This window comes from Mustela putorius, unplaced genomic scaffold (genome assembly GCF_011764305.1).
Source record: "Mustela putorius furo isolate JIRA1106 unplaced genomic scaffold, ASM1176430v1.1 tig00000997_pilon_pilon_pilon, whole genome shotgun sequence".
Lineage (NCBI taxonomy): Eukaryota > Metazoa > Chordata > Mammalia > Carnivora > Mustelidae > Mustela > Mustela putorius.
In genome coordinates this window covers 3,449,818-3,474,954 of record NW_025421527.1, presented here as the reverse complement: position 1 = coordinate 3,474,954, position 25,137 = coordinate 3,449,818, and the positions used below count along the sequence as shown (strand labels likewise).

Genomic DNA, 25,137 nt, shown 5'->3' with positions numbered 1-25,137 from the left:
AAGGGCCGGACCCCGGCCGTGCCCTCGCTGCACTCGCCGGGCACTCCCTCCCGTCCCAGTGCCCGCACCTCTCAACCCCACAGGATCTCAAACTCCTCCGCGCTTAGAGATCCTCCGGTGGCCGCCCTCCCCTTGGCCCTGCCCAGCGGCGGAGTTGGCTACTTTCTCCTCCTGGACGGTGCCACCCAGGATGAACAAAGGCAGGAGGCGAGGGCTCCCCTTCCCGGCGGGCTGAGGGCTGCGACAGCTGGCCTGGCCCCACTGCGTGGCCCGGGCAGGGGCTCCAGGCGGCTCGGAGAAGCCTCCGGCAGTGCCCAGCTCCGGATTCTGTAGGTGGGGAGAGTCCCGCATCGCATCCCCGCCCCAGCGTTCAGTCATCCACCGAGAATTCCCAATTTCGGGAATCTAGGGGTTAGATTCTGGGTGTGGGATCAACACGAAAAAAAAAAGAAAAAAGAAAAACAGGGATTTTGTGCTTTTTGACTCCAAGACCCACCCCCTGCCCACCGCGCCCCCCAGCCCCCGCCCCCGCCCCCGCCAACACGCACAGGAGCTCTCCCGCTGCCTCCCCATCCCCGCCATGCCCCGGCCCAGGGGCAGGTCCTCGCCCCGCCGCCCCCACAACCCGCCGCCCCCCCGGCAGCGCGGGCCCCCAAGCTGCGTGTGACGGGCGGGGCGCGTGGCCGCTCCTCGGTCCCCCCGGGTCCCGCGCCGCGGGCATCTCAGTCCGGCGGGGGGTGTGCGTGCGCGCCGGGGGCCCGAGGGCCGAGGGAGGGCTGGGGGAGGAGACGTCAGGAGGGGCGGGGAGGGAGGGAGGGGAGGGGAGGGCCCGGAGGAGCGGAGAGCGGAAGAGCCCCGGAGAGCGCGAGCTGGGCGAGCGGCAGCACCGGGCGGGAGAGGGCCGGGCCGGGGCGAGGGCGGGACCGCGGGGGCCGGGGCGGCCCGGAGGGCGGGGGCCGCGGCTGGGGGCCGAGAGCGCAGGAAAGCGCAGGGCAGGGAAGTGAGTTTGTGCGCGCGGGGGTGCGCGCGTGCGAGTGTGTGTGCGCGTGTGCACGCGCGTGTGCAGGGCCGGGGGCGGGCTCCGGCCCCGCTCCCTCCTCCCGCCCGCGCCCCGCGCTCCGTCGCCAACTCGGGGCCCCGGCGCGGCGGGCGGCGGGCAGCATGCTGAGCCTCCTCGTCTGGATCCTCACTCTCTCGGACACTTTCTCCCAAGGTAAGCCCGGCCGCCTGCCCTCGCCGCCCCTCCGGGCAGGCAGCCCGCACCCCGGGCGCGGGCCCGACTTTCCCGCGGATGCGCCCAAGTTGTCCCCGGCCGCGAGCGCGGGGGTCGGGCCGTCGCGGGACCCGAACGCGCCCACGGCGCCCCCCGGAGCCTCGGGCAGCCCCCCCCCCCCCCCCGCTGCCCGCCGAGGCCTGGAGTCCGCACGCCCGGGTCCTGCGGGAGGGGGACGCGAGGGTGCTGAGGGCTGCGAGGACGGTGGGATTTCGGGTTCGGGGCGGGAGGTGCGCGGAAAGCTGGGGACCCGGTCCCGAAGATCCCGCGGAGGGAATCCCAGCTGCAGCCCGGGCCCTGCTGGGGGCGGGGGGGGGGCGCTCCCTCCCGCCTGGGTCGCCCCCTCTGGAAACCCGGAGGGCGGCCTGGGGGCCTCTGGCGGGACCGCTGCTCGCGGAGATGCCGGCTGGGGAGTGGACTTCCACAGGCAGCTTCGGGCCGGCTGGATATTCGGGGGGGGGGCACTTGGAGGGGGGGTTCACCTCCCGCTTGGGGGCGGGAAAGTGTGGATGTCCGGGTCGTATTTGGAACTGGCAGGGAAGAAGCTGGGAGATGAGGGAGCGGTTGAGAGAGATGAGGACGTTAGTGTCTCCTGAGGCTGGGGGTTGGGGGTGGGGAGCTGGGGAGACCGAGGGCCCAGGCTTCAGCCAGCGCCGGGCTCCGTGGGTGTGCATTCTGGTCTCCTGGGTCTCCCTCGAGGGAAGAGTTAATCCTGCCGAGCTAGCCACCCCCTTCCAAAAATGGAGCTGACACACAAACACCAAAAAACAGTCATAGACACGGAGACAGACGACTCACCTACTGAGACAGATATACCCACAAGCATCCCCAAACGGAGACAGACACATACACACAAAGGCACTGACACCCCCAGGAACACAGACTCCTCCCCCGCGTCGGCTTGCACGTTCATGCACCCAAACACATCAAAACTCACCCAGACACAGGGCATGGATGCAGGCAGGCATTTACAAGGACGTGAGAGACACACACACACACGCGCGCGCACACACACACAGTGAAACCCTTCTACGGAGACCAACCCTCCAGCAAACAAAGAAACTTGAGCAGACGTTCATATAGGCAGACACCTATGGAGGTGGACAGACTGCATCATGGAGGAAGTGGTCCCCTTTCCTGTGGAGGGGAATCTGGTGGAGGGAAGTCTGCTTGGGTAGAACACCCTCAGACATTGCCCTGTTCTTAATTCCCCTCCCTTCCGGGGCTGGGGAGTGTGTGTGTGTGTGTGTGTGTGTGTGTGTGTTTTAGGGGGTGGGGTGTTGTGTTGGACCCCTCCTCTCCTTACCAGGCCCCTCCCCAGCTCTCAAGGCAAAGCCTGGTTGAGTTGGTGGGGGGCTGGTCTTGATCTTTCTTTCCTGGAAAGGCACCCAAGCCCCTAACACAAGCTTAAGATCTGGGAAGGGTGTGCATCCCGTGTGAGTGGGGTGGGAGGCGGTGCTGGGGAAGGAGGCCTGGCCCTGGGGTTGGCAGGCCAAGCAGCAGCTTGGCAGAAAGTTGGGAAGAGGACGCAAGTTCTGACTTTGTTCGCCTGGCTTTTGGGGGGGGGGCGCTGGGTCATTATCAGCGTGTGTTGGGGGCAAGCTTAGGTCTGTCCCTTTCCTGGAGCCCTGGCATGTCAGCAGTATGGAACAAAATGAGCTTCAAGGAACAAAAGCTGCAGTTAGCAAACAGGAGAGACATGCGGATTGAATCTGAGCAGAAGCGGTCAGAAGGCGAGGCGTGTGCTGTGTGCCGTCCTCCCTTTGGGAAGGGGGAGGGTCGGTCAGCCGGGCTTCCACCTCGCGGCCTCCCAAGGGGCTGAGAGCCAGACCAGAGACCCTAGGAGTGTGCAAAGTATTTGGGTGGGGGAGGGGTGCCAAAGGAAAGGAAGGGGGGGAAGATGGACGGGGAGGGGAGGAAAGAGGAAGTCCCTGCCAAGGTTCCTGGGAGGGACTGGGGAGCCGGGACGGAGGGAGCAGGGACCTAGGGAGGCTGGGGGACTCACGGGGCGGGTGACCGCTCCTCGGCTCCTCGGCCTCCATCCTTAGAAAGAGAGAGCTTCAGGTCGGACTGGGGTCCTGGGAGAGGAAAAGGGGGAGGGGGTGTGGCGGGGAGGGGGGCTGTTGGTGGGGAGAAGGGGAAGGCGGCAGAAGACAGTCAAATTGAGGGGGGCAGAGCCAGGGGGAGAGAGTCAGCCCAGGCAGAGAAATAAAAATCGCGTTTTAAAGAATTTCAATGGGCTTCATCAATCTTCATTTTTCACTAAATAATTTTCTGTATCTTATCTAAATGAAAACCATTATCCTTCCCCCCGTTTCCATCATGCGCCGGCTCCTCAGACTGATTGCGCCGAAAATTGAAATATTTATTCATTTTCTGGGAGATTTTCTCTCTCCCCAGTCTCTGGGAGGAGAAATTGAAAAAGAAAGATTATAGCTAATCAGAGCAATGTGGGATGACAGGCTGGCTCAGGGCGGGAGCTGCCTCTGGGGGATGGAGCGGGGGCAGGGGAAAATCTGTCCCTCCTGCCCCCAGAGGTCCCCAGCTACCCCTGCCACGGCCTAGCTGGGGTGAGGAGCCCAAGGAAGAGTCAAGAACCTCCTAAATTCCCAGGAACTCGGCTGCCTGAGTACAGCTCCGTCCTGGCTGAGAGCAGCAGTGTGGAAGGACCCGTAGTGGGGGACCAGCTCTCTCCTCCGCTTTGCACACGGGCTGCAGATGCCCCCCACCCCAACCCCTGCCTGCCCAGCCGAGAGCAGGCCTGGAGGCTAGAGAAGAGGCTGGGAGACATGGCAGAGATCAGGAGGGCAGGTCGCCCTCTGACCTTGACTGGGCTCCAGCTTCCCCTCAGAGCTGAAGGGAGCCTGAGCTCGCTGCTCTGTGGGCATTACTCTCAGGTCCTAAAGGATCTGGGATCCCAAAGAGGAGGCCTGGAGGCCTTTGCTCCTACCTTAGGCTGGTTATCAGGCTGTGGGCCTGGAGGTGTCTGGCTCTGCCTTGGGTTCTCCGGTGAGGCGGGGACCAAGAAGCCAGCACTGTCTGGCTCTCACCCTTCGCCTTGAGAGCCCAGAGCCCTGACCTCTGACGGACGGAAGCTCCTCTGGCCTCAGTACCGTTGGGGACCAGGTCTTCATTTCTCCTCCACCCCCTCAGTCTCTGACACCAGCACGGCGCGCTCGGTGAGTGCGCTTGACTCTGATCAATTGATTGGTTTGATGCAAGCGCTAGAGTGTGGGAAAGGCCCCAGGCTAGTCCATCCCTGGTGACATCCCCTCGGTCACTTGGTAGACGTGTCATGTCAGCTTGAGCGAGGCAGGCGCCTTCTCTGGGCCTCACTCTGCTTGCCTGGACAGCGAGGATAGAAATCATACCTCCCAGGGTTGCGATGGCCATGAAACGTGCTGTGTGCCGAGTGCATGGACCGGTGTCCGGCCCGGGACGGGGGCCCGGCCGTGCTTGCCCTCAGGATCTGGGGCTGCCCATGGAGGGCGGCAGGCCGCGGTCTGCGTCCTCCTGCTGCTGCTTCGTCCTCGCCCTCCGGCTGCTCCGTGTCTCGTCCTGGCCTTCAGCGCCTCCTCGGGGACCTCTCCTGGAGAGCACGGGGTCTTGGCAGACCCAGGAGGGAAACTGAGCAGCCCCTGTGGGCTGGAGAGCTCAGGAGCTCTGGGGCCGGGAGGAAAGCAGAGTGGAAGAGGCTGGCATTCCGGGGAGAAGGACGCGGGGCTCTTATGGGCAGTGAGGAGGGGACACTGGCCTGAGGTGGCTGCCTTCCTGAGGCTGGAAATAACACAGATCATTTATGGAGCCCTAGTGCTAACTACGTCTTATCGCATTAGCTAGTTTAATCTGTGCAACGGGCCCCGAGATCAGCTCTGTAATTGTCCCCTTTCATGGATGAGGAATTGAGTTTTAGACAACTTAAATATCTCGCTGGTAGTTGTGGAAACCAGCGGACCTCAAAGGCTGCACATACACACACCCTCCCCTCACCCCACGCCTCCACCTGCCCTGTCCAGGGACCCCACATGCCCCCAGGGACTGATGCCGGACTGGGACAGATCTTTCCTGGTCCAGAGTCGGATGGGGACTAGGGAGAAAAGGGAGTGAGCAGCATCCCATAAAGGTAAACTCGTTCACATTTTTTTTTTTAAAGATTTTATTTATTTATTTGACAGACAGAGATCACAAGTAGGCAGAGAGGCAGGCAGAGAGAGAGGAGGAAGCAGGCTCCCTGCTGAACAGAGAGCCCGATGCGGGGCTCGATCCCAGGACCCTGAGATCATGACCTGAGCTGAAGGCAGAGGCTCAACCCACTGAGCTACCCAGGCGCCCCTCATTCACATGTTCAAAACAATCTTTTATTCCACAACTCTGTCTTTCTACATTTTTTTTTTTTTTTTTTAGCATTGGATGTTTTTTCTTGGATGGTGCTCCATGCTCCGAAGTGGCTTTTCTTTAAAGGACTGTGCTTGGCAAATAGGAACGGTTGGAACCCTGTGTTTGTGTCTAATATTGAACACGGACTTACGGGTCCCTGAACCGCACATTTGGGAACTGCACGCAAGGTTGACTTCGGGAGCAGCCAGAGCAGACAGAGGCAAGACTTGAGCACCGGGCGGTGGGTCACTTCCAAGCCAGGCCCTTCCCGGCAGACAGAGAGGCTGGGGGCTCAGGCAGCCTGTTCCAGAGATGCTCTGCCTGGTCAAGCGTGGGCGAGGAGTGCTCGCGGGAGGTGGATTCCACACCCAAACAGCAGATTGCTTTATATTGAATTCCTACTGTGTGCTTCCCGCATTCCTACTGTATGCTTTTCATACCATCCCCTATCCCTTTTAATGGCCTTGTGAAGTAAATCCTTCCTCCTCATTTTATAGATAAGGAACCCAAAGCTGAGTTTAATTGACTTGCTCAAGGCCGTACCTGGGGTGTTAGATCTCAGATTAAAACTTGCTTCGTGTGGCCGCACAGCCTACCCGCTGCCAGGCACCTCCAGGATGGGTGTCCGGCCCCCCGAGGAGCTGAGGCAGCCTTGGAGGGGAGAAGCGGCCTCCCTGTCCTGCCCACAGTGGCGGGCGGGCTGCTCCTGGTGCCCGGGCTGCGCCCTCTCCCTGCCTCACTTGTTTTACTCAGAGCGGGTGGGAGCTTCCTGCCCCATCTACGAGCAGAAGCAGGTTTGTGATGCGTCAACCCCGCTTCTTCCTACCCCGTAGAGTCTCTGTGTATTTGTGTGGGGCCTTGCAGTTTCAGCCTGCTGACCTGTTCCATCTCATCTAAGAGAGGCAGACGGCCGCCCACGGTACAGCCAGGGCAGTGCCCGTTTCTCCATTGAGGAGATGAGCCAACGGGCCGTAAGCGCTGAAATGACCTGTGAAGGGTAGCAGCAGGACTGGACGGAAGGGCTGGGGGCCAATTCCTTAATCTCCAATTTCTGGGGGTCTTTGGTGCCTGGGTGGGGAACTCCCTCCCCTGCATCGGGAGCCGAGGGAGCCCCGCCCCTTCCTGACCTGCCAGCCCCGGTGTGGTTTCTTCCCAGTACCTCCAGCTGGTCTTACTGGGCAATCTGTTGGAGGAGGCTCTGGTCTGGAAGGGCCTGGGGGCATGGGGCTGGGTGGTCCGCAGGGGAGGGGAAGACCCAGCCATGTCTTTGGTCTTGAAACGTGAGGCCGGGGCAAGGCAGGAAAGAAAATGGGTTCACTTCAAGTGACGGACACGGTCGTTCATGTGTGTGGAGGCCCCCCTGGGTGTGTTGTGTGTATTAGTGACTAACTTAGTATGGACAGCCGTCCCGGACAGGCCCTCGCGGTGTGGTTGCAAGGCCCAAAGAAGAGAAGCAGCTTGTCAGCAAGGAAGCAGCCGGTCCGTGCCAGAGGCAGGGCTGGCACACGGTAGGGGTGGGGGCTGGAGGTGACTCTCCGAAGAAAGCCCCCTGGGCCAGCCCCTCATCTCTTCTGCTGCCGCACGGAAGTGTGTGGACGCAGGCCCCGTACTCCAAGTGTGCGTCTGCCCACACGCGTGCATGCTGTCCCCACCGACACGTACGCACACTCACCTCGCCTGCCCTCACGCGCATGGTCCCAGACCCACGTCTCCCCCGGCACGTCCGTTCGGCAGAGCTTGGGTGTGCCGTGCTGCCGTGGGTCCGGGTGGCTGGCCACGTCCGGCCAGGGCGGCCGTCCTGAGTCTCCAGAGGCACCGCTGCTCGTCTGGTCCCGCGTATCGCCCGTGAGAGACGCACACACTGCTGGCAAGGTTAAGGGAGTCAGAACCTGTGGCTCCCGGGTTCTGACTCCGGGACAGAGTCTGCGGCCCGGGGCGCTCCCTGCTGCAGCCCGAGCCCGTACAGCTGCCTGCCCGGCTCCCAGATCCTGCACCCCGATTCGGTCCCCGGCGCACCCAGGAGGAAGGCTGCTCTGGCTCCAGGACCTCAGGGACATCACGTCTTGTTTCTTCTCCCACCCTGCTTCTCTCCCTCCGTCGGCTCCTGAAGCTCCCAGTCCCTCCCTCCATGTTTGATTTCTCCAGCAACTTTTATTAACCTCTGGAGTCTCTGGGGGCTGATGCCTCATTCCTTTCTGCCCTTCCTGAGCCCATTTAACAAAATTGGGATCCTATTGAAATAAATGGGCCTCGCAGCCAATCACCCACCTCAGAATGAAGGGTCTTAAATCCAGGGGTGGAAATCTCTAGCACTCCCTAGAAAATTCCCCTACCTAGTGCTGGGCTCTCCCCGAAGGCAGCACAGCCTGGATTTTGAGACAGAGGAGGGACAGCAGAAGCCCACTGTCAGGTGCTCTGTGCCTGCAGGGCTGGTTCCTCTCTCCCCCCCGCTCCCCACAAGCCAAGTGAGGCTCGTAGCTCCTTCTGGACCGGGCTGTGGGATGCTGTTCTCTGCCCCCATCTCCTCCTGAAGCCCTGTGAGGAGCGAGCGCACGCCCCGGAAGGCGTGTGGGAGGAGCGGGCACTCTGGCCCTGCGTCCTGTGCCTCCTGTGGGCCAGACATCTCTGTTGCAGACCAGCAGAACCCTCTCCCTGCCCTGCGGGGTCTCACTCAGGATTTAAGTGTCAGTCACTTAGCTTCAGGAGGCCTCCTTCCTCAGGGAAAATGGAAAATGGAGAGAATTAACTTTTTTTTTTTTTTTTTTCCAAATCGGCAAATGTGTATTACTCTATCCAACACATCCTGGTAGGTGTTGTGCAAAAATGTTTTTAGAAATGACACGCCACTGGGGTCTGTCCCCTCCAGGAAGCTAAGATGTGCGCGCGGCAGGATTCCCCGAACCGCTGGGCAGGACGCTGCCGTGCCGGGAGTGCGGCGTTCAGCGCAGAGCTGGAGCGACCCGCCAGGGGACTTGGCGTGGGCCGAAGAGGCCAGGAAGGGCTTCGGGGAGGAAGTGGGTCTGAGGATGGACAGGACGTGCGTGTGGCAGGAAGAGGGAGAGCGTTACCCGACCCGTGGGACTTCCGGAGCCAAGGTGTGGCTGCCCGATGCAGGGGTCCACGGAGCCTGGCTGCAGGGGGAGAGTGTGTCGGGGGACACGGGCAAGAGGACCCAGAGCAGACCGGGACCAGACCTGGAAGGGCTTGGGAAGCCAGCCCAGCGACTGTCCTGTCGGAAGTGTGGCCCCAGGGCCTTCTGTTGTTTGAGTCTGATCCCTACTTGACTCCTCACCGAAAGGTGCTCTTCTCTTACCCTCTTTGTGGGCAGGGGCAGCCACGGAGGCTTGCAGCCCTTCAGTTAAACAACAAGGTGAGGTAGACAGATAGTCAGGGTCTGACGGAGCAAAAAACCCAAGAGAGATACCAGTTCTCCCTGACCTGTGAGCTGGGTTGGGGATCCCCTGAGATGATGAACAGAGTCCTCAGGTTTAACACAAAGGTGTGTGGGGGCCGAGCGCCGTGGAGGGATCCCAGAGCAGAGCAGTGTCAGGGCCTGATCCTAGGCGCCTTGTGCTGTTCCCCGGGAGCCTGGGTGGGGGCTTCCCAGAGTCTAGGGGGACCCTCTGATTGCATCTGAGGGCCAGTCTGGACTTAATCCCTGTGGGGTGACTTCAGGGCTGTGCTGGCCATCGATACGTGTGTGTGTGGGGGGGTGGCGGGCTCGAAAGCTCCCTTTCTCCAGTGGAAACCTTTGAAGAAGGCTCCTGCCAGTGGGGTGGGAGCCTCTGTCCCCCTGAGCAGGTGTTCTTGTTTGAAGGGCTGGGCTGGGTCTGGCTCTCTTCTAGGCACTGGGGATGGGAAGGTAAGTGAAGTGTGGTGGCGGTCCCTGGGACTCACACTCTCAGTCCCTGGACAAACACGGACAGTCCTATAGGATCAAGGTTGTGGGGGAGGAATGTGAAAAATGCTGAGGTCTAACAGTGGCCGCCTGGGAGGCTGGGAGCCCGGCTGGGGGAGGGGACGTCCACAGATGTGCGGCTCAGGGGCTGCGGCTGGAGCCCTGGGAATGCAGTGCTGTGCTGGTGAAGATAGTCGGCTCTGGACAATCCCCGATTGTGGCCCCTGCTCCGGACGGAAGGAGCCCAGGAATCCGAAGGAGTGAGCCGAGGTCCCTCCCAAGGATTATGATTTCCAGGAACAAAGGCTGTTTCTCTAAAGCCCACTTGCCCCAAATCTCCTCACCCCCTGGTCCAGCAGCCTCCTCCCCACCCCCACCCAACGGAGCTCATCTCTAAATTAACTTTGTCCTTGTAATCAGCTTAGCCGAGTTTTCCTCCCTCCGTCCGTCCGTCCCCCAGTTCTCCGAGGAACAGCCTGGGGCCCTGCTCGCTCCATTACCCAGCATTGTCAAGCCAGGAGGAGCTTTGAACGGCTTCTTCCCAGTCGATTCGCTTAACCGGGAGGTTATTACGATGAAAGGAGCGGAGATGGGCAGATGGGGGCAGAGAGGGGGACCTCAGAGGGGACGAAGGCATTTTCAGAGGAGCAGAAACCCAGGGGTGGACAGGCTGGCGGGTGGAGAGCCTGGGAGAAGTTGAGGTTTCGCCCCGTCGGTACCCTCATTCTCCAGAAGGACTTTCCTCAGGACTCCTGGGTTTTAATCCCAAGTCCCAAGCCATTGCCTGCCCCAGCCTCCCAGGACTCTGCCAGCTGCCCACACTAGGACGGGGTGTCCCCCCCCCCCCCCGCTCTCCTAGCACACGCTTGTGGCCTGGGCTGCTGCCCCTGCTGCTGTCAGCTGCTCTGGGCAACGCGGATCCTGCCCTCATGTGCCTATCACCCTGCACACATCTGGGAGGTCGCCTCTCGCCAGGCAGTGGGTGAAGTGGGAATGCAAACTCATTTTAATGTCAGTTTGAGCCAAATATAATTAGAAAGGAAAATCTGACTTTGCAAAAAAAAAAAAAAAACAACTAATGCATTGCAAAGCCAAGTTGAAATGACTTCAGGATTATCTGCACCACTGCCGCTCTCCATTTATGCAGAAAATGGAGCGCGGGGGCCGCAGCGCCTGTACCTACGGGATTTAGTGTGTGCATGGAGCCTTGGTCTTACTGCAGGGCCAGGTCACGGAGACTGGGCCCTGGCAACACAACCCTGGAATTGGGTGACCCCTGGAGGGCCCTGGGGCTTCCTTACCAGCAGGTCTGTGGGACTAAACCGCCTGGCGGGAGCCTCAGTTTTCTGGTCCGTGAAATGGGGGCAGTAGTAGCTCCCTAAGTGGGAGGGAATGTGTATAGAGGATCCGAATCCAGAACACAGTAGATAGTCAATAAGTCATAGTTAGCATTAATATGGCCTAGTGCCTGCTTCTCGCAGTCCCCAGTCTGGCGGATGTGCGGGGGAGCAAAGAAGACCTCGTCCGAAGGACTTCTTTGACAAGAGTCTGGGTTCGCTGCCAAGGGACGTGAGCCGCGTTGCCGGTAATTCCTGAGGCTGTGGTCTCCAGGGCACAGTGTGGAGGGAGCTCTGAGGCGGCTGCGGAGCCTAGCGGAGAACACCCTGGTTCGGGTCCGTGACCTCTGTTTCCGCATCTGCGGGGTGGAGCCGGACCTCTTGTAGGCCTGGAAAGGCACCCTCAGCCCAGGGTGCAGGAAGTGTGACCGCCTTAACCCCTGTCTCTCTGGACGCTTTCACCTCTACGCGCCGTGGCAACACTTCTCAGATTCCGCGTGCTTCCGAGACACCCGGGGGTCTGGAGGAAGTGTGGATTCTGAGTGAGAAGGTCTGGGGCAGGTGAGATGCTGCCTTGGCACTGGACTCCCGGCTGCCGCTGGTGCCGCTGGGTCCAGGACCACACTTGCACGTGTTAGAGCATCCCTCCCCTGGGGAGACAGGCCTTCCACGTTCTAGCGAGAGGCCCCAGAAAATAGAACCCACGTGACCGAAGTCACTTGTCGGCTTGCTCAGTTGTATAACAGAGCCTGGGCGGGTCCCTGATCCCAAAGCTTTCTCGATGTACTTGTTGTGGGGCAGGAGAGGGGCAGTGTCTGCCGGTGCTCCCTGTGTCGTGGAGACTGACCCGCCGGGGCCCCGTTCTGCGCTTCGCCAGGCCCCAGCCCTCCCGCCTCACCGCCCGGTCTTCACCAGCACGGCAGCTGCCAGGTGCAGAATTGGAAAGCAACCAGCCAGGGGCGCCTGGGTGGCTCAGTGGGTGAAGCCTCTGCCTTCGGCTCAGGTCATGGTCTCAGGGTCCTGGAATCGAGCCCCGCATCGGGCTCTCTGCTGAGCAGAGAGCCCGCTTCCTCCTCTGTCTGCCCCTCTGCCGGCTTGCGATCTCTCTCCGTCAAATAAATAAATAAAATCTTGAAAAGAAAAGCAACCAGCCAGGGCATTGGTGGGGACCCCTCCCTGCTTGAGCCAGTGGGTCATTCCCACTCTGTTTTGTTTGTTTGTTTATGAAAAAAGCTGTTATCCAGCTCTAGGTTGGTGGAGTTTTGGGGAAGATGGTTTGACAGAGATCTAACGGGGAACTTGACCCTGTTGGCTTTGGCTTGAATATTGGGTTGTGAGCAAATGGTGTGATTTGGGAAGCAAGATGGGTCATGGGCTACCCGTGAGGCATGGTCTAGGGGGCAGTGAGGACATCTCTGGGCAGGTCCGTTTCTCAGGAGACCCGGTGGTTGTTGGGCCAACACGGCGAGCTGACACGCTCTTGGCCGCATGTCAGGATGCGTGTGCAGGGCTCCGGCTGTGTGCAGAAGGGTCTGCGGGCTGGAGAAGGGGGAACGTCTGCCCTCACAGTTCCACTGAGGCCTTGGGTGACGCTCAAGCCTTCTTTCTAGGGAACGCCAGCCAGCAGGGGAAGCAGGGGTTCCCCCCGTTTCTCATTCATCCTCCACTCTCCCCTGGAGGATGCCACCCACTGAGGGCACGGGGACACCGCAAACCACCCACGTGAATCTGGGGGTTTCGTGGTAAATGGAGGTGAGGCTACCCTTCTGGAGTGAGGACCGGGAATGAAAGTGGGGGGTGGGTAGGGGGTAAAGAGACTCTCGAGATGCCGCTCTTCAGGCCGGGCTAACTTGACTTCACCAGGACCTCCGTGTCCTTTCGGGAGGAGAAGGGACATCCACTCCGCTCACTATCTCATGGCAAGGAAGCCCCACAAGTGGGAAGTCCCTCTTCGTGTCCGACCTGACCCTTCCTGCTCCCGCGCGGAGGGTGTCTCCTTAGGGGCTGTGGCTGAGTCAATGCCCAGGGCTCTCCGTGTGGGGGTCAGTTGCATCTTCCCCAGGACGTTCATCTTCTCGCTCGGAGTCAGAGCTCCTGGGGGAGAGAGAAGCCAGCCCAGGGAGGCCATCGGCGAGACCGCCTCTAAGGCCCCACGTGAGTCGAGCAGGTTGTCTCTTTAGGGCTCAAATTGGCTTTCCAGCAAAGCACCAAGGCTGGTCTCCCAGTGACCCCATTCAGGGCAGAGCCCCCTGCCCTGACCTGTCCAGGGTCCCCCTCCCAGAAGCTCAGAGCAGCAGGGGGCTGGAGGGCTCTGGTGTCCTTCCCACAGGCTCTGCCTGTGGCCGGGGGGCCCCTCCCTCCCCCTCCACGGGGGCCAGGCTGAGGATGGCGCGAACGGTGGCTGGGCATGGGTGCGGAGGGAGGGGTGGAGGAGATGGCCAAGGGAGGCCGCCCCCCCAGGCAGCACCTGTTCCAGCTTCAGAGCATGAATACTTTCCTCTCGGCATCACACGGGGTGTCCCCAGTCCGGCCTTGCCCGTGGGGATCCTGAGGGACCTCCGTGCGGGCAGAGAAGGAGGGATCTCGGATCAGCAGGGGGTTGAACCCCATCGTGCACGTGCACGGGAGGAGACAGAAAGAGATGGGGTGCTGGAGGGACCGTGAGGGAGGCTCCCTGGACGGGCAGCGGGGAGGGACGGGGAGACAGGACCCTGTGAGAAGGAAGCCAGGGAGACGGGCCCGTGGGTGGCAGCGGGGCTGGCGGGGCTCGGAGCTGCGGAGTCGCCTTGTCAGGTGTGAACCCTGAGGCGCTCGCACCAGTGGCTGACAGGCTCCCGCAGCACAGGCACCGGCGCCTCCGGAGGGGCGGGGGGCACGGCGGGTCCATGCCCTGCACGATGGACGGCGCGCGTGTGCTCCCGCTGGGAGGAGCCGCCGGGGGCCGGGGGCCGGGGGCCGGGCTCTCAGGACGTGGTGCTGGGGGGAGCCGCCCTCTTCCGAGCTAGCCCTTCCCGAAGGTCTGCCCGCGGCCTGGCACGGGACGCCCCCAGCCCATGCTCCCGGCCCCTTCCTCCCGCGGTCCTTCCCTGTCTGCAGGTCTGTCCCTCGGCGGGAGTGACGTGTGCCCTGCTCCTGAAGCATTTGGTGCTTGATAATTTGTGGATTATAGCTAACTCTCGATAAAGATTCCCTAATTGCTGGGCTCACCTCAGGTTCTATCATCAAAGCGAAGCCGCGAGGCCCCCTCTCCTCCTTTCCTTTTTATTATCTCTTAATTAATCACTCTGGCTTTCACACTTAGCAGATAATTACAGTCTCCTGGGCACGCAGCTCATTTTCATAACCTCCTGCTCCAAGCCGGCAGCACAGGGGTGGGGGGAAGGGGAGAGAGATGCTGAGGAAGGGGGGCAGCGGGGTGGGGGGGGGGGATCTGGGGCAGCCGCGGGCACCACCTGGAGCCGTGGGAGCCGGGCTCTGGGCCCTGAGGAGGCGCTGGCCGGGTGGGGAGGCCGCGGGGCTCCCCGGGGAAGGCCTGCCTGCTCCCCGCCGCCTGCCTGCTCCCCGCCGCCTGCCTGCTCCCCGCCGCCTGCCTTCCCGAGCTGTGCGTGGCTGGGGCCATCGGCCCGTCCGGGAGCAGACAGACAGACAGGTTGCTGGGCAGAAAGCTAGGTGAGGAGCGGGAGGTGGTCACAAGTGCAGTCCCTCCCGCCTGTGCTGGGACGAGGGGCTGGCGGGCTGGGAACCTGTTACTGTGATGGGCAAGAGCAGGCCAGGCCACCAGCCAGGCGGGACCCGGGGCTGGGCCCGCACGTTTATGTTTCAGGGAAGCATAGGATGTGCACCGGGGGGCTTAGCTCTGTCCCATGAGAATGACCAGACAAGGATGAGCATAAGGCCCAAGCTGTTCACACCTGCCAGGTGCCCTTCCTCTGCAGGGAGACGGTGGGGGCTGAGGGAGGCTGCCCGGCCTCAGTCCTGGCATCACCGCAGGCCTCAGCCTTTCCCTGGGCTCCGCCCCAGCGAGAGGCAGAGGGGAGCCGTGTCCAGAGGGTGGGTTCGTGGGGCTCAGACACTGAGGAGTTGGTAAGGGCGGCACACGGGGCTGGGCTGCAGCACATAGGGCGTCCGGCTGGGCCTCCTGCTGGCCCCGCGGGCAGTGATGGACCAGGGGAGCACCCCTTTTGCCCTCTCCATGTTCCTGACCCGGGCACCATGTGCTTGGTCTTCAGGATGAAATAAATTGGATCCTTCTCCCTTTTGTGTGTGTCTGTGTGTGTGTGTGACTAGCTAGGTGTGAGACCTTGGGGTTGTCATGTAAACTGGCTGAGCCACTGCTTCTCTGGGGAGTGGGAACCTTAAAGAGCTCGCAGGCAGTCTAAGCGAGATGGCGTCGCTGGCCTGGGACAGGAGCTCGGAAGTGCCGGCCTTTCTGTCACTGTGGCTAGGAATGTCATCACCACAGCGGAGAGCACTTAGCCTGTGCCCAGGGAAGCTGCAGGAGACACCGTGTCACGTTTAGGAAGCTGGTGTCCTTGCCTTCACCAGCTGCCCTCGGCTCCTTCTGGGGTGTGCGCAAAGCCTGACAGCCCAGGCCACTCTGCCCCCGGACGGGTTTTCTGTCTACGTATCAACCGTGTGTTGGGGCGGGGGCTGCTTCACCTTGGGGTCCAGCCCCAGGCAGGGCTGGTCCTTCCCTTGGGGACCTCCGGGCCTCAGACAGTCCGCGGCCCGCAGCAGAGCCCGTGGGCTCCAGGGTTACGCGTGGCGTGTCTCCTGTGGCTCCAACTTCCGACCCGGCCTTGGGCTTCCGGGGCACCACAATGGGAACATCTGTATCAAAGAGGAACGAGCACTGGCTTCCGAGTCCAGCTGTGGATGTTTGCCCTGTTTGTGACCTAGTGACCGGGGCCCGTTTCCTTATCGTAAAATGAGAAGGTTGATCTCCAGGATTCTTTCTGGCTTCATGGTTTTCCAAGTCCTGGCCGACCTGTGGGAGTTGACGGTCAGAGCTGTTTCTTCTTGAGGGAGGCGGGCCCAGGGTCTCCGATCTGGTTGGCAGAGGTGCTGGGTTCAGAGGGCCAGAGCTGGGGTACCCCGGGACGGCAGGGTGGAGCTGGGCAGAGGGGCAGGAAGCACGTATTTCCCACATTGTGGGACGCGGTTTGGACTTGGGGCGAGAAAACGGGTGTGACCCCCCCCCCACGCCCATGCACAGTATCCACTGTCCTGGGGATGGTCCAGCTGCTCTGGGAGGGTGAGGGGCCCCTGGACTGGGGCTGGGGTTCTCCTGGGCTCCTGGGCCCACGGAAGAGTTAGTTTCTCCCTGAAGGAACATGCTCTGGCTTCGCCCTCAACTTCGGCTTGGGTCTATGAAAAGATTTTGCAGAGTCTTGTGGGAACATAAACATTTGACAGATTTCTTTCCCTGAAAGCTATTTCTTCTCTTTTCTTTTTCTGGGAACTTTCGCCCGCGAGATCAAGGCCTCTCCGCCCCCCCCCTCCTCCCTCCCTTCGGCCCGACTCACCCCTCCTCACCCCCCCAGTGAAAACAGACTGGGCTGGTGGGCACTGGGAACCCTCCCTGCAAACCGGTCCGGAGGAAAGGACTGAAGCAAACAGCTCTCCCGGGAGGAGACATTGTAAGGAGGGAGGGAGAGAGAGAAAACAAGCAAATAGCATCCGCAGCGAAAAGTGAATTCCAGACATTTAAAATTCTTTTGGTTTTAATCATCTCAGAGCCCTACCGGAGCCCGGCTGTGGGGAGGAGGGAGAAATGAAAACCAGGACCCGGACTGGCAGCCGGAGCACTGCACTGCAGCCCCTGGCCTGGGCTTCTCCCTTCCCCGAGTCCCGGCCCCCGGCCCGCGCCCGACGCCCCCGCATTCCAGGCTTCCCCGCACCGACTCCCGCCGGGGCCCTCCTGACTCACCTCCCCTTTATCTCATTTCTCAGACTCCACTTAAAGCACTGACCTTTCAGTTTTCCACCGGATTGCAAGTTCCCCAAGGCCCTGGATTATGTTTTGTTAAAAACAAAACAAAAATAACAAATAACAAACCCCAACCTCTTTCATACGTCGTGCCTGGGCCTCCTCTGTGGTGAGGGTCAGGGCCCCCGGAGAAGCTTCTGGGCCTGTTTTCCTCCTCTGGGAACCGAGTTGAGGAGACGGGCTGAGCCCGAGAGAGGCTCCAGAGGCCTGGGGAGGCCTAGAGCGCCGCCGCGTGCCGGCCCCGGCCCCGTGCTCCGCTCCGTGCTGGCTGCAGGAGCCCCGGGCCGAGTCAGGGTCTGCCCCGTGAGAGGCCTGGGTCATGGCTCTGGCTTGCCCCCTCCTCCACGGGGGCTGCTCGGCAGGAACAGCAGCAGGGGAAGCCCCTGGACCCTGGGGTGTTGGAGGGGTGCCAAGTTCTTCCCTTTCCCTGGCCGGGAGACCGGGTGGGTCCTAAGGGCCGGGTGATGTGGGGCCCAGGTGAACCTGGGAGGAGGAAGAGGCGGCGAGAACGCCCTCAGCCCCGTCCTCCTAGTCTGGGTCTCTCCAGTGCTCAGCCTCTTTCTTCTTTCTGAGCACCCCCAGCCCAGGCCCCCAGTTTTTTTCTTTTTATTTTAAGCAAGCTCCACGCCCGTTGTAGGGCTTGAACTCATGACCCCGGAGGTCAAGCGTTGCACACACCCCAGACCGGCTGGCCAGGCAGGTGCCCGAGTTCTCTAGTTCTTCATGCATGGGGACGCAGCTCTTGCCAGGCTCCTGACCACTAGCTGTTTCTCCGTCTGTCCCTCCAATTTTGACCCTTGGCTGTTGGGACATTTTTTCTGTATGGGTCCCCACCCCTGTCCCCGGTGAGATGGCAAACAGTGAGAGCCAAGGGTACGTCGGAGCTGATCTCAGACGGGGGCCGGGTGTCCTGGGTTTCTAGCGTCACTCTTCATGGGCCTGTCCTGTGGCTGTTCGGGGTTTATTTGGCTGTAAGGGAGCGGGTGTGATGGTGTCTGAGACCCCCCGCGGGCTCCTCAGCATCTGGGGTTCAGACAGCTCTGTCCGAGCCCAGGACCTGCTGCCTCCCACCAGCTCAACCTTGTCGGGTCACTGCCTCTCTAGACGAGTGCCTCTGCCTTGTGGGGAGGGGGGTGGGACCGACCGCCTCCTGGCCCGTGTGGACGCTTGGCAAGGTATCTGGGACGCGTTCAGCCCACGGTGTTTGTGAGCTCTTATTGTTAAATCGAATCCTAACATTCTGGATCTGTAGTCAGGAGACCTCATTCAGATTCCAGCGTCCTGTCCTTCCTGACTTTCCGTGTGACCTCGCACAAGTCCATTTCCCTAATGGTAGCCCTGAGCTCATAAAGCCTGTCGGCCCCTCTTGCTTGGATTTGTGAGTTTAAGTTAATGCAAAGTCCTTGGAGACCAGGACCTCCAGTGTCTTGGAGAGATGTCTCAGAGACGATTAGGTGTCCCCTGAGCCATGGCCATCCTGTCTCCAGGACTGGGGCTGGGGAAGGGGCAGCAGGAGATGGGAGAGTCACCCCAACAGCCTACTAGCAGCGAGCGGAGGGAGCTCCTGGCTTGGAAACACCGAGTCTGCTGCTGCTGTAGGATGGCCGCAAGGCCTCACACGGCTCCGCCTCGGCGGCTTAGGTGGGAAGGAAAGCGAGCCCTGCCCTGAGCAGACACGGCAGCCCGATTCCTGCCCCCCACGGCCCCCCACCCGGCCCCCAGCACACACCTCTCTCTCCACTTGCCCCCACTGCACAGACCAGGAGGTCCTCGCTGGGGTGATGAGAGCAGGAGCCCACTGCTCACAGAGGCTCCCCAGAGGGGCCCGTGTCCTCCAGCCTTGGCCTGGCAGCGCCCCCTCGGGGGCCTGCCCCTTCCATCCTGACTGCCTGGGTAGGGGGGGCAGCCTGGAGCCCCCAGGTCTGGGGAGAGCTGAGAGAGGAGGCCGGTGGAAGGAGGAAATGGGAGAAGACGGGATGATAAGGAAGCAGCCGGGTGCGGGGCGCAGGCGGAGGGGAAGGTGAAGGGGCGGGCGGGGCGAGCGAAACCTCATCCATCCCAGAGAGAAGGGGGAGGGAGGAGGGGGAGGGAAGAGAGAGAGAAACCTCAACTTTTATTTAAAATCAGAGAGCAGTTGTACGCCTGGAGTCGTTGCCATGGCAACCGCAAAGAAAAGGAGACAGAGGCCCTGGCGAAGGCCGTGAAAACCCAACAGGGGTAAATGTTTAAAGCCAGGAACAAAAACCATTCAGAGATAATTAAGTAACAGGCTGCAGGTTCCAGACTCCTGCCCATTGTCAGGGCATGGCCGAGACTCCAGCCCCAGCCGGGTTCTCCTCACGCGCCCAGGGGCTCGGCCTCGGAGCCTCAGCCGGAGCTCCAGCCCTCCCGCCGGCTCCCTCTGCTGGGGGACCGCCCTGCGCACCAGGGCAGCCCCCTGGACAGTGGCTGGGCAGGCTTTGTCCCCTGCACTGGGAGGAGAGGGCACTCAGCAAGAATGACTGGTCAGATCCGTGGAAGGACTTCTGGACCCCGAATGCCTCGATGGGTACCTGAGGTGTGGACGTTCTTCCCTGGGGCCATCTCCAGTGTGAAGGGTGCAGAGGTCATCGGCAGGCTAACCTCTGAGCTGACCGCCACCCTCCAGGTCCGAGATGCTCGGGTCCCCAGGTTCTGCCTCCAGGGTCTGGGTACTGTCTCGCTGGGCGCTTTGCTGGACCCTTACCTGGCTGCCCCGCAGGGGCCCTCATTCAGGACGCCATCTTCCTGAGCCTTCGGGCGTCCCAGAGCTAAGCTGATATTTGGGGGTTCCGTGAACTCTGTTGAAATTTCTTTTAAATGCCAAAGTACTTTTGTATTTTTTAAGGGAGCTTTGCTCTGTTACCTCACTCTGGCCCCAGATATCACAATAACTGGCTGGCCCCGGCCCCCTGCGCCCCTCCCACGGGGCAAGTCTCAAGTTCCACCTTCCCTCCGTTCTGATGCTTCCCAAGAAACGGTGACTCTCCGAGCAGGTGGCCTTCTTTTCTTCCTCGCCTCGAGAAGCAGCTCTGAACTGAGAACCCGAAGAGCCCTTTCTCCTCTGTGCTGCGACACCACCTCCCCCACCCCCGCCGCTGTCATGGCCCACATACAGTCCACACCTCCAGACACTGTAAATTTTATCCTCACACGGAGCCAGGCCCTGCGAGAGTGGTCAGCCGAGACTGACCAGACCTGGCCCCTCCAAGACTTTCACTGAGCTGAGCCACCAGCCCACCTAGCATGTGCTAAGCAGCCCTCGAAGCCTGTGTTTGTGGTGGGGACGTTGCCCCAGGATGTGGCTCGGCACCTCCTCGTGTCCTCTCCTCAGAATCCGTGGAGAAAGTTCTATGGCGCTACTTACCCTAAGCCGTCGGTTGGTTTTCATTTTACTGCCGCTGTACCTGGTGTCACTGGTTTTGAACGTGTCCTCTTTGCACTGGCTGCTCGGAAGCTCAGGGCTAGCCTTCCGGTTTGTCTCTGGTGGGCGTTCCGGAGCTCCTGGGGAGCATCCCGTATACGAACTTGACCTCGATCTCTCTTTCCCTCCTTGCGCACTCACCCCCACTCACCCGATGCCGACTTTCTTCCCAAAATTTATGGTTTATATCATTGACTGAATGGCGATGTATGTATGTTGCCCCAAATCTTTTATGGAACAAATGAGTCAATTGAGTTAAGACAAATAAAACACACCGCACAGTGCCCGGCAAGCAGTAGGGGAGCAGCTCTATAACGTGAGGCACATACATAAACTGTTAGTGATCTTCCTTTCGAGGTGCTGTCAAGATGACCCAGGACTGTGGGGAGCTATTGGAGCCCCCGGGTTAAATCTGTGAGTGTTGTTCGCTCTAGTGGATGCAGTGAGTGGAAGGCTTATCGTGGGTCCCACCCAGCCAACGCTTTAAATTTTTTTTTTTTTTTAACATCGGAATGCTTGATGGTGATGGTCATGATGGTAATAATCAGATTTGCCTCGCTCATTAGTGCTGACTCGAACTGCTGCGTACGTGAGGTCTAATTCCCGGCTCGCACCAAGACTGACAACCGAAACGTTCTGGGCGGCAGAGGGAAGCAGCCTGCCTGGGATTAAGATTTTTCCATGGATAATCTCTAAAGTGAGAAACCGATGGGCTGGTAATTGAGAGCTGATCGCCTTTCTTGGGATCGGTTGTGTCTAGCCGGACCGGGCAGGGTCTGGGCCCAGGGAAGGCAGCAGAGGAAGATGAGAAGTGGTCGCGGGATGTGAGCTCTGTTTGTGAGCCCTGTTTGTGAGCCCTGTGCAAGCGCGTCGGCGGAGACGGGCCCGAGCTCCGTGTTCCCTGTCCGTTCCGTCCCAGCCAACCTTTCATTTGGTCCTGGAGGAGAGTAAAATCAGCCCCGGGAACCCAGGGCGGCCTGTTTTGTTCAACCCTGCATTTATTGAGCACTTACTGAATGTGAGGCACTGTTAGGAGCTGTGCCTGTGTGGAGAGGAAGGCTCTTTTTGCTGCCTCAGCATGGGTTTCCATTTCTTTCTCTTCTCTTTAAGTGGGAGACACCGTTCAGTAGATATGCAGCCCCGCCGATGGGCGCCTGAGTGCCCCTGGTGACGGGTGTCCCTAGTCCTCCTGGTGACGGGTGCCGAGTGCTCCCAGTGACGGGTTTCCCGGTGCTCCCCTGATGGTCGTCCTGAGTGCCCTGTCACATGTCCCCTTCCCCCTCCCTGCTCCTACCTTTCTCCCAGCCCCTCTCCTCTCTTTTCCTCAAGGTCTTTCTCTTGTTTTCCATTAAAGTAAATTTTTGAGAAAGAAAATAGCTCCATATTGTTTTTTTTCTGTCTTTTATCCTTCAGGTTTTTTTTTTTTCTTTTTAAAATTCTTCCCCAATTACTTACAAGGGGAAAAAAAAAAGAGAGAAAGCAGCCTTTCCAATCCCTCAGTTCTTTTACTCAAAAGACAAAGGATCCTTCAGAATTGGGGTGGGGGCAGGATTCCAGTTAAAAATCTTCATCAGGGTCAGAAACCTGACAGAAAAGCTTTGTTTGAAGGGAATGTGGTGGGGGGGGGAGGGGACTGGCAAGTAGCAACTCTCAACCTCAAAAGGCAAATATCTTGAGGAGAGCTGGGGTAGCGCACATTCCCCTGGAAGTACTGAGATGGCTTTGATGGCCTTTTCCACCACAGTCTTCTCCTTCTGAGGCTTGTGGAGTACGCGGAGATCGGGAAGGTGCCGCAGGTCCTGTATGAACCTCGTCCTGGGTCGGCATTACTAAGAGTCAGAGTCAGGAAGATTGCAGAGGAGGCCCAGGCCTCAACACCTCGAGCCACGGAGAGATGCGCCCTCGGGCCTGGCCTCCCTGCTTTTCGAGAGTGGGCACAAGAGGCGCGATGGGAGGGCCGTGGCAGGCCAAGGGTCTAGCGGCTGCTGGAAGCCTAGGAGGCCCTGCTACTGCAGAGCCGGGGCGGGGGGAGGGAGGGGTGCCCTCCTGGGAACGGAGCGTGTTACGTGCACTGAGATGGGAAGTGTGGAAACCGGGTAACAACTGGGTCATAACTTCCCTGTGACTTTGAGCAGAAAAGATCCAGAAACATCCACTGATCTGACGAAGCATGAAAACCCAGGGGGGCATGGGCGTCCATGAAGGGGAGTCTAGAACGGGGAAGAAAACAGAGAACTAGAGGCCTGGACCAGAAGGAGTACTGGAATTGAGGGGGAAGTGAAGAGAGGCCGGAAGTCCACCGCTCACTGGCGCAGGAGTCCCAGGAGGCCGGCCAGCGCCAGAACTATCTGTGGCAAGTGTTTAAATCCCAGGCTGCCTGTGTCCTGGCACCTGGTGTCCAGCCTTCGACCCATGTGCAATGGGGGACTAGGAGCGGATTTTAATATTCGCCTGAACAAAATGTAATTAGGAAGAGAAATCTGCTTCTGCTGTTTTGGCTGCTGCAGAAAGAAGTTACATAAGGGTTCATTCAAAGGACTTGGGAGCATCTTTTCCCATTCTGGCCCCTATGTCTCTGGCTTGCACCAAAAAATAGGAGCCCAGATCTTCCCCCCTGTGATCTGGGAGTCGCAGCCACAGACATGCTGCTGGGGGCAGGTCAGACTCTCAGGCTGCAGAGAGCGGGGCCTGGGACAAGGGCACAGATCAAGTCAGTGCATAATGAAGAACGCGTAAGCATAGGAGAAAAGAGAGAGAGGGAGAGAGAGAGAGACTGGGCAGGGGTGGGGGTAGCGGGGAGAAACAGGCTGGAGTAGAGAGGAAGAAAGAGCTGAGGTGCCCTGTGGTCGTGGCTCCAGGGCTGGAAGAAAGGAAAAGAAAGCAAAAAAAAGGAAAAAAGAGAGAAAGAATGAATTATCCCGAGACGGATGCCGATGAGGAAGGAGCCACCTGGTGTGTGTCCAGCACTATTACTGGATCCCAGAGGGCGGAGGAAAGGGTGTGGTGCATTTTGGCAGAGACTCCGGGTGGCTGACCAGGGGGTGAGGGCAGGGTGGCTGGGGGGCAGCCTTCAGTGTGGACTGCTGGGGCCCCAGACACGCCCCAGGCCGCGGGTGGAGGGAGGCAGGAGTGGAAACTCCAGGCCTAATTGCCGGGTCTCTCTCAGCTCTTCCAGGGAGCACGGGGCAGGAAATTCCTGGGATTCCAGGCCTGTAGGATCATTGCCCAGTGTAACCGCAGAGCAGAGCAGAGCGAGGGAAAGAGGCAGACAGGGCTGCCTCCTCTCCGTCTTCCTTCCCCGCGGCTGGAAAGCAGGAGCGCGGGAGAAGGGCCGAAAGGGAGGCCCCAAGGCTCTCAGCCCCTGTGAAGAAAGGCCCTGCCTGGGTGTCCTGGAGAAGGTGGCCCTCGGTGGGCTGAGTCTGGGCTCGGAGATGGGCAGCCTGGGCCGGGGCAGGGATTTCCCCGGAGCTGTGTTCCCTGTGGGGGGACCCGAGCGAGAGCCTGAGCCGTGGCTGAGCGCGGGGTGCGTGGGGAGGGGTCCTGGGGTTTGCCGTGTGTTTCCTTTTGTTCTAAGGGGGACATGGGGCAGACCTCCCCGCAGAGATCCTGGCCCCACCCAGTGGGGCTACAGTGTCCCCTCACGTCCCCTGCACCGGCCCTGCCTTTTCTCACCTCCATGCTCCCTTCGGTCAGAGCGTACGAGGTCCCCAGTGAGCCCCTTTCCCATCCTTCCTCCTCGGAAACCTGCATTTGCCTTGAGTGTATCTCAGTGCGTCTCTCTCACGGTTGTGCCCTCTGGGCCCCCACAAAAATGATTCTTTCCTTCCGGCTTCCCAAGGAAACAGCCTAAAACTCAATGGGGCCCCTAAGTTCTGTCCTGATCACAGTGGCTTGTTTACGGGGACCTCTCGGGCGGGACTGGACATCCCCGTGGGGGGGGGGGGACCGGGTCTCTCTTCCCTCTGCTCCCGGCACCGCACGTGGCCCAAGGCCTGCCACACAGTGAGTCCACACCAGCGTGCACACACCGCACACACCACGCACTCACACACGTGTGCTCACTCACATGTCCTCACCCGCACAGGTCACATACTCACGCCCGTCCTCACCTGCACACACGCACACACCGCATGCACACACACACGCACACGCACACGGACACGCAGTGCTTATAAAACCCGCCGTCCCAGGGAGCTCAGGGCGGTTCCTGCCCTCGGCCCGCCCTGGTGAGGAGGTTTAGCTCCGAGGCGGGTTCCTCTCCGAGCTCGCCACTTCTCGCACTATCACTTAGTATCTGCTCAGAGAATGCAGACAGCGTTTTAATATTATCTTCAGTAGGACATAATTAGGTGCTGCTAAAAATTCATTTTCATGCTTCCTAAAGCCTGAAGAAATGACTTCTGCTTTATCTACACTACTGCTTTTCCTCAGAGGGACAGAGGGGCCCGAGGCGTGTTGTTTTCCCCATAACTGAGGACGGGGCCTCCCTAAAGGGCAGTTGGGTGTCCTGGGCTGGAGGAGGAAGCCTGTGGGATTCTTTCTGCTCAGACACTGAGTGCCCGGGTTGTGCACAGAGCACCGGCGGGGGCGGGGGGTCCGCCCTCTGCAGATACCTAAAAATGGCCCAGATGGGCTGGCCTTCAGGAAACGTCGCCACCAAAACCCCAAAATGCTGTGTCTGAGTTTCATTCTGGGACTGTTAAACTTTCTTGGGATCGCATTTCAGAATCTCTTCACTTCTTCCTCAGACCTGGGCGTCCCCTCCTGTGGCCCTCCTGTGGCCACAGCTCTCTTCGGGGAGACCAGGGCAGGTCTCTTCCT

The 25,137-nt window shown here is 60.2% G+C and overlaps 1 protein-coding gene across 2 annotated transcripts in view; it reads left to right on the top strand.

The window, feature by feature from the left end:
* Positions 1-882: 882 nt before the first annotated feature.
* The window catches only part of KIRREL1 (kirre like nephrin family adhesion molecule 1), an 86,504-nt gene continuing 62,249 nt past the window's right edge, over positions 883-25,137 (top strand). For both annotated transcript variants that reach the window (XM_045086644.1, XM_045086643.1), the window contains exon 1: positions 883-1,213. In XM_045086644.1, coding sequence (XP_044942579.1) covers positions 1,162-1,213 — 52 coding nt within the window. In that variant the 5' untranslated portion in view covers positions 883-1,161. The remainder of the gene's footprint in view (positions 1,214-25,137) is intronic.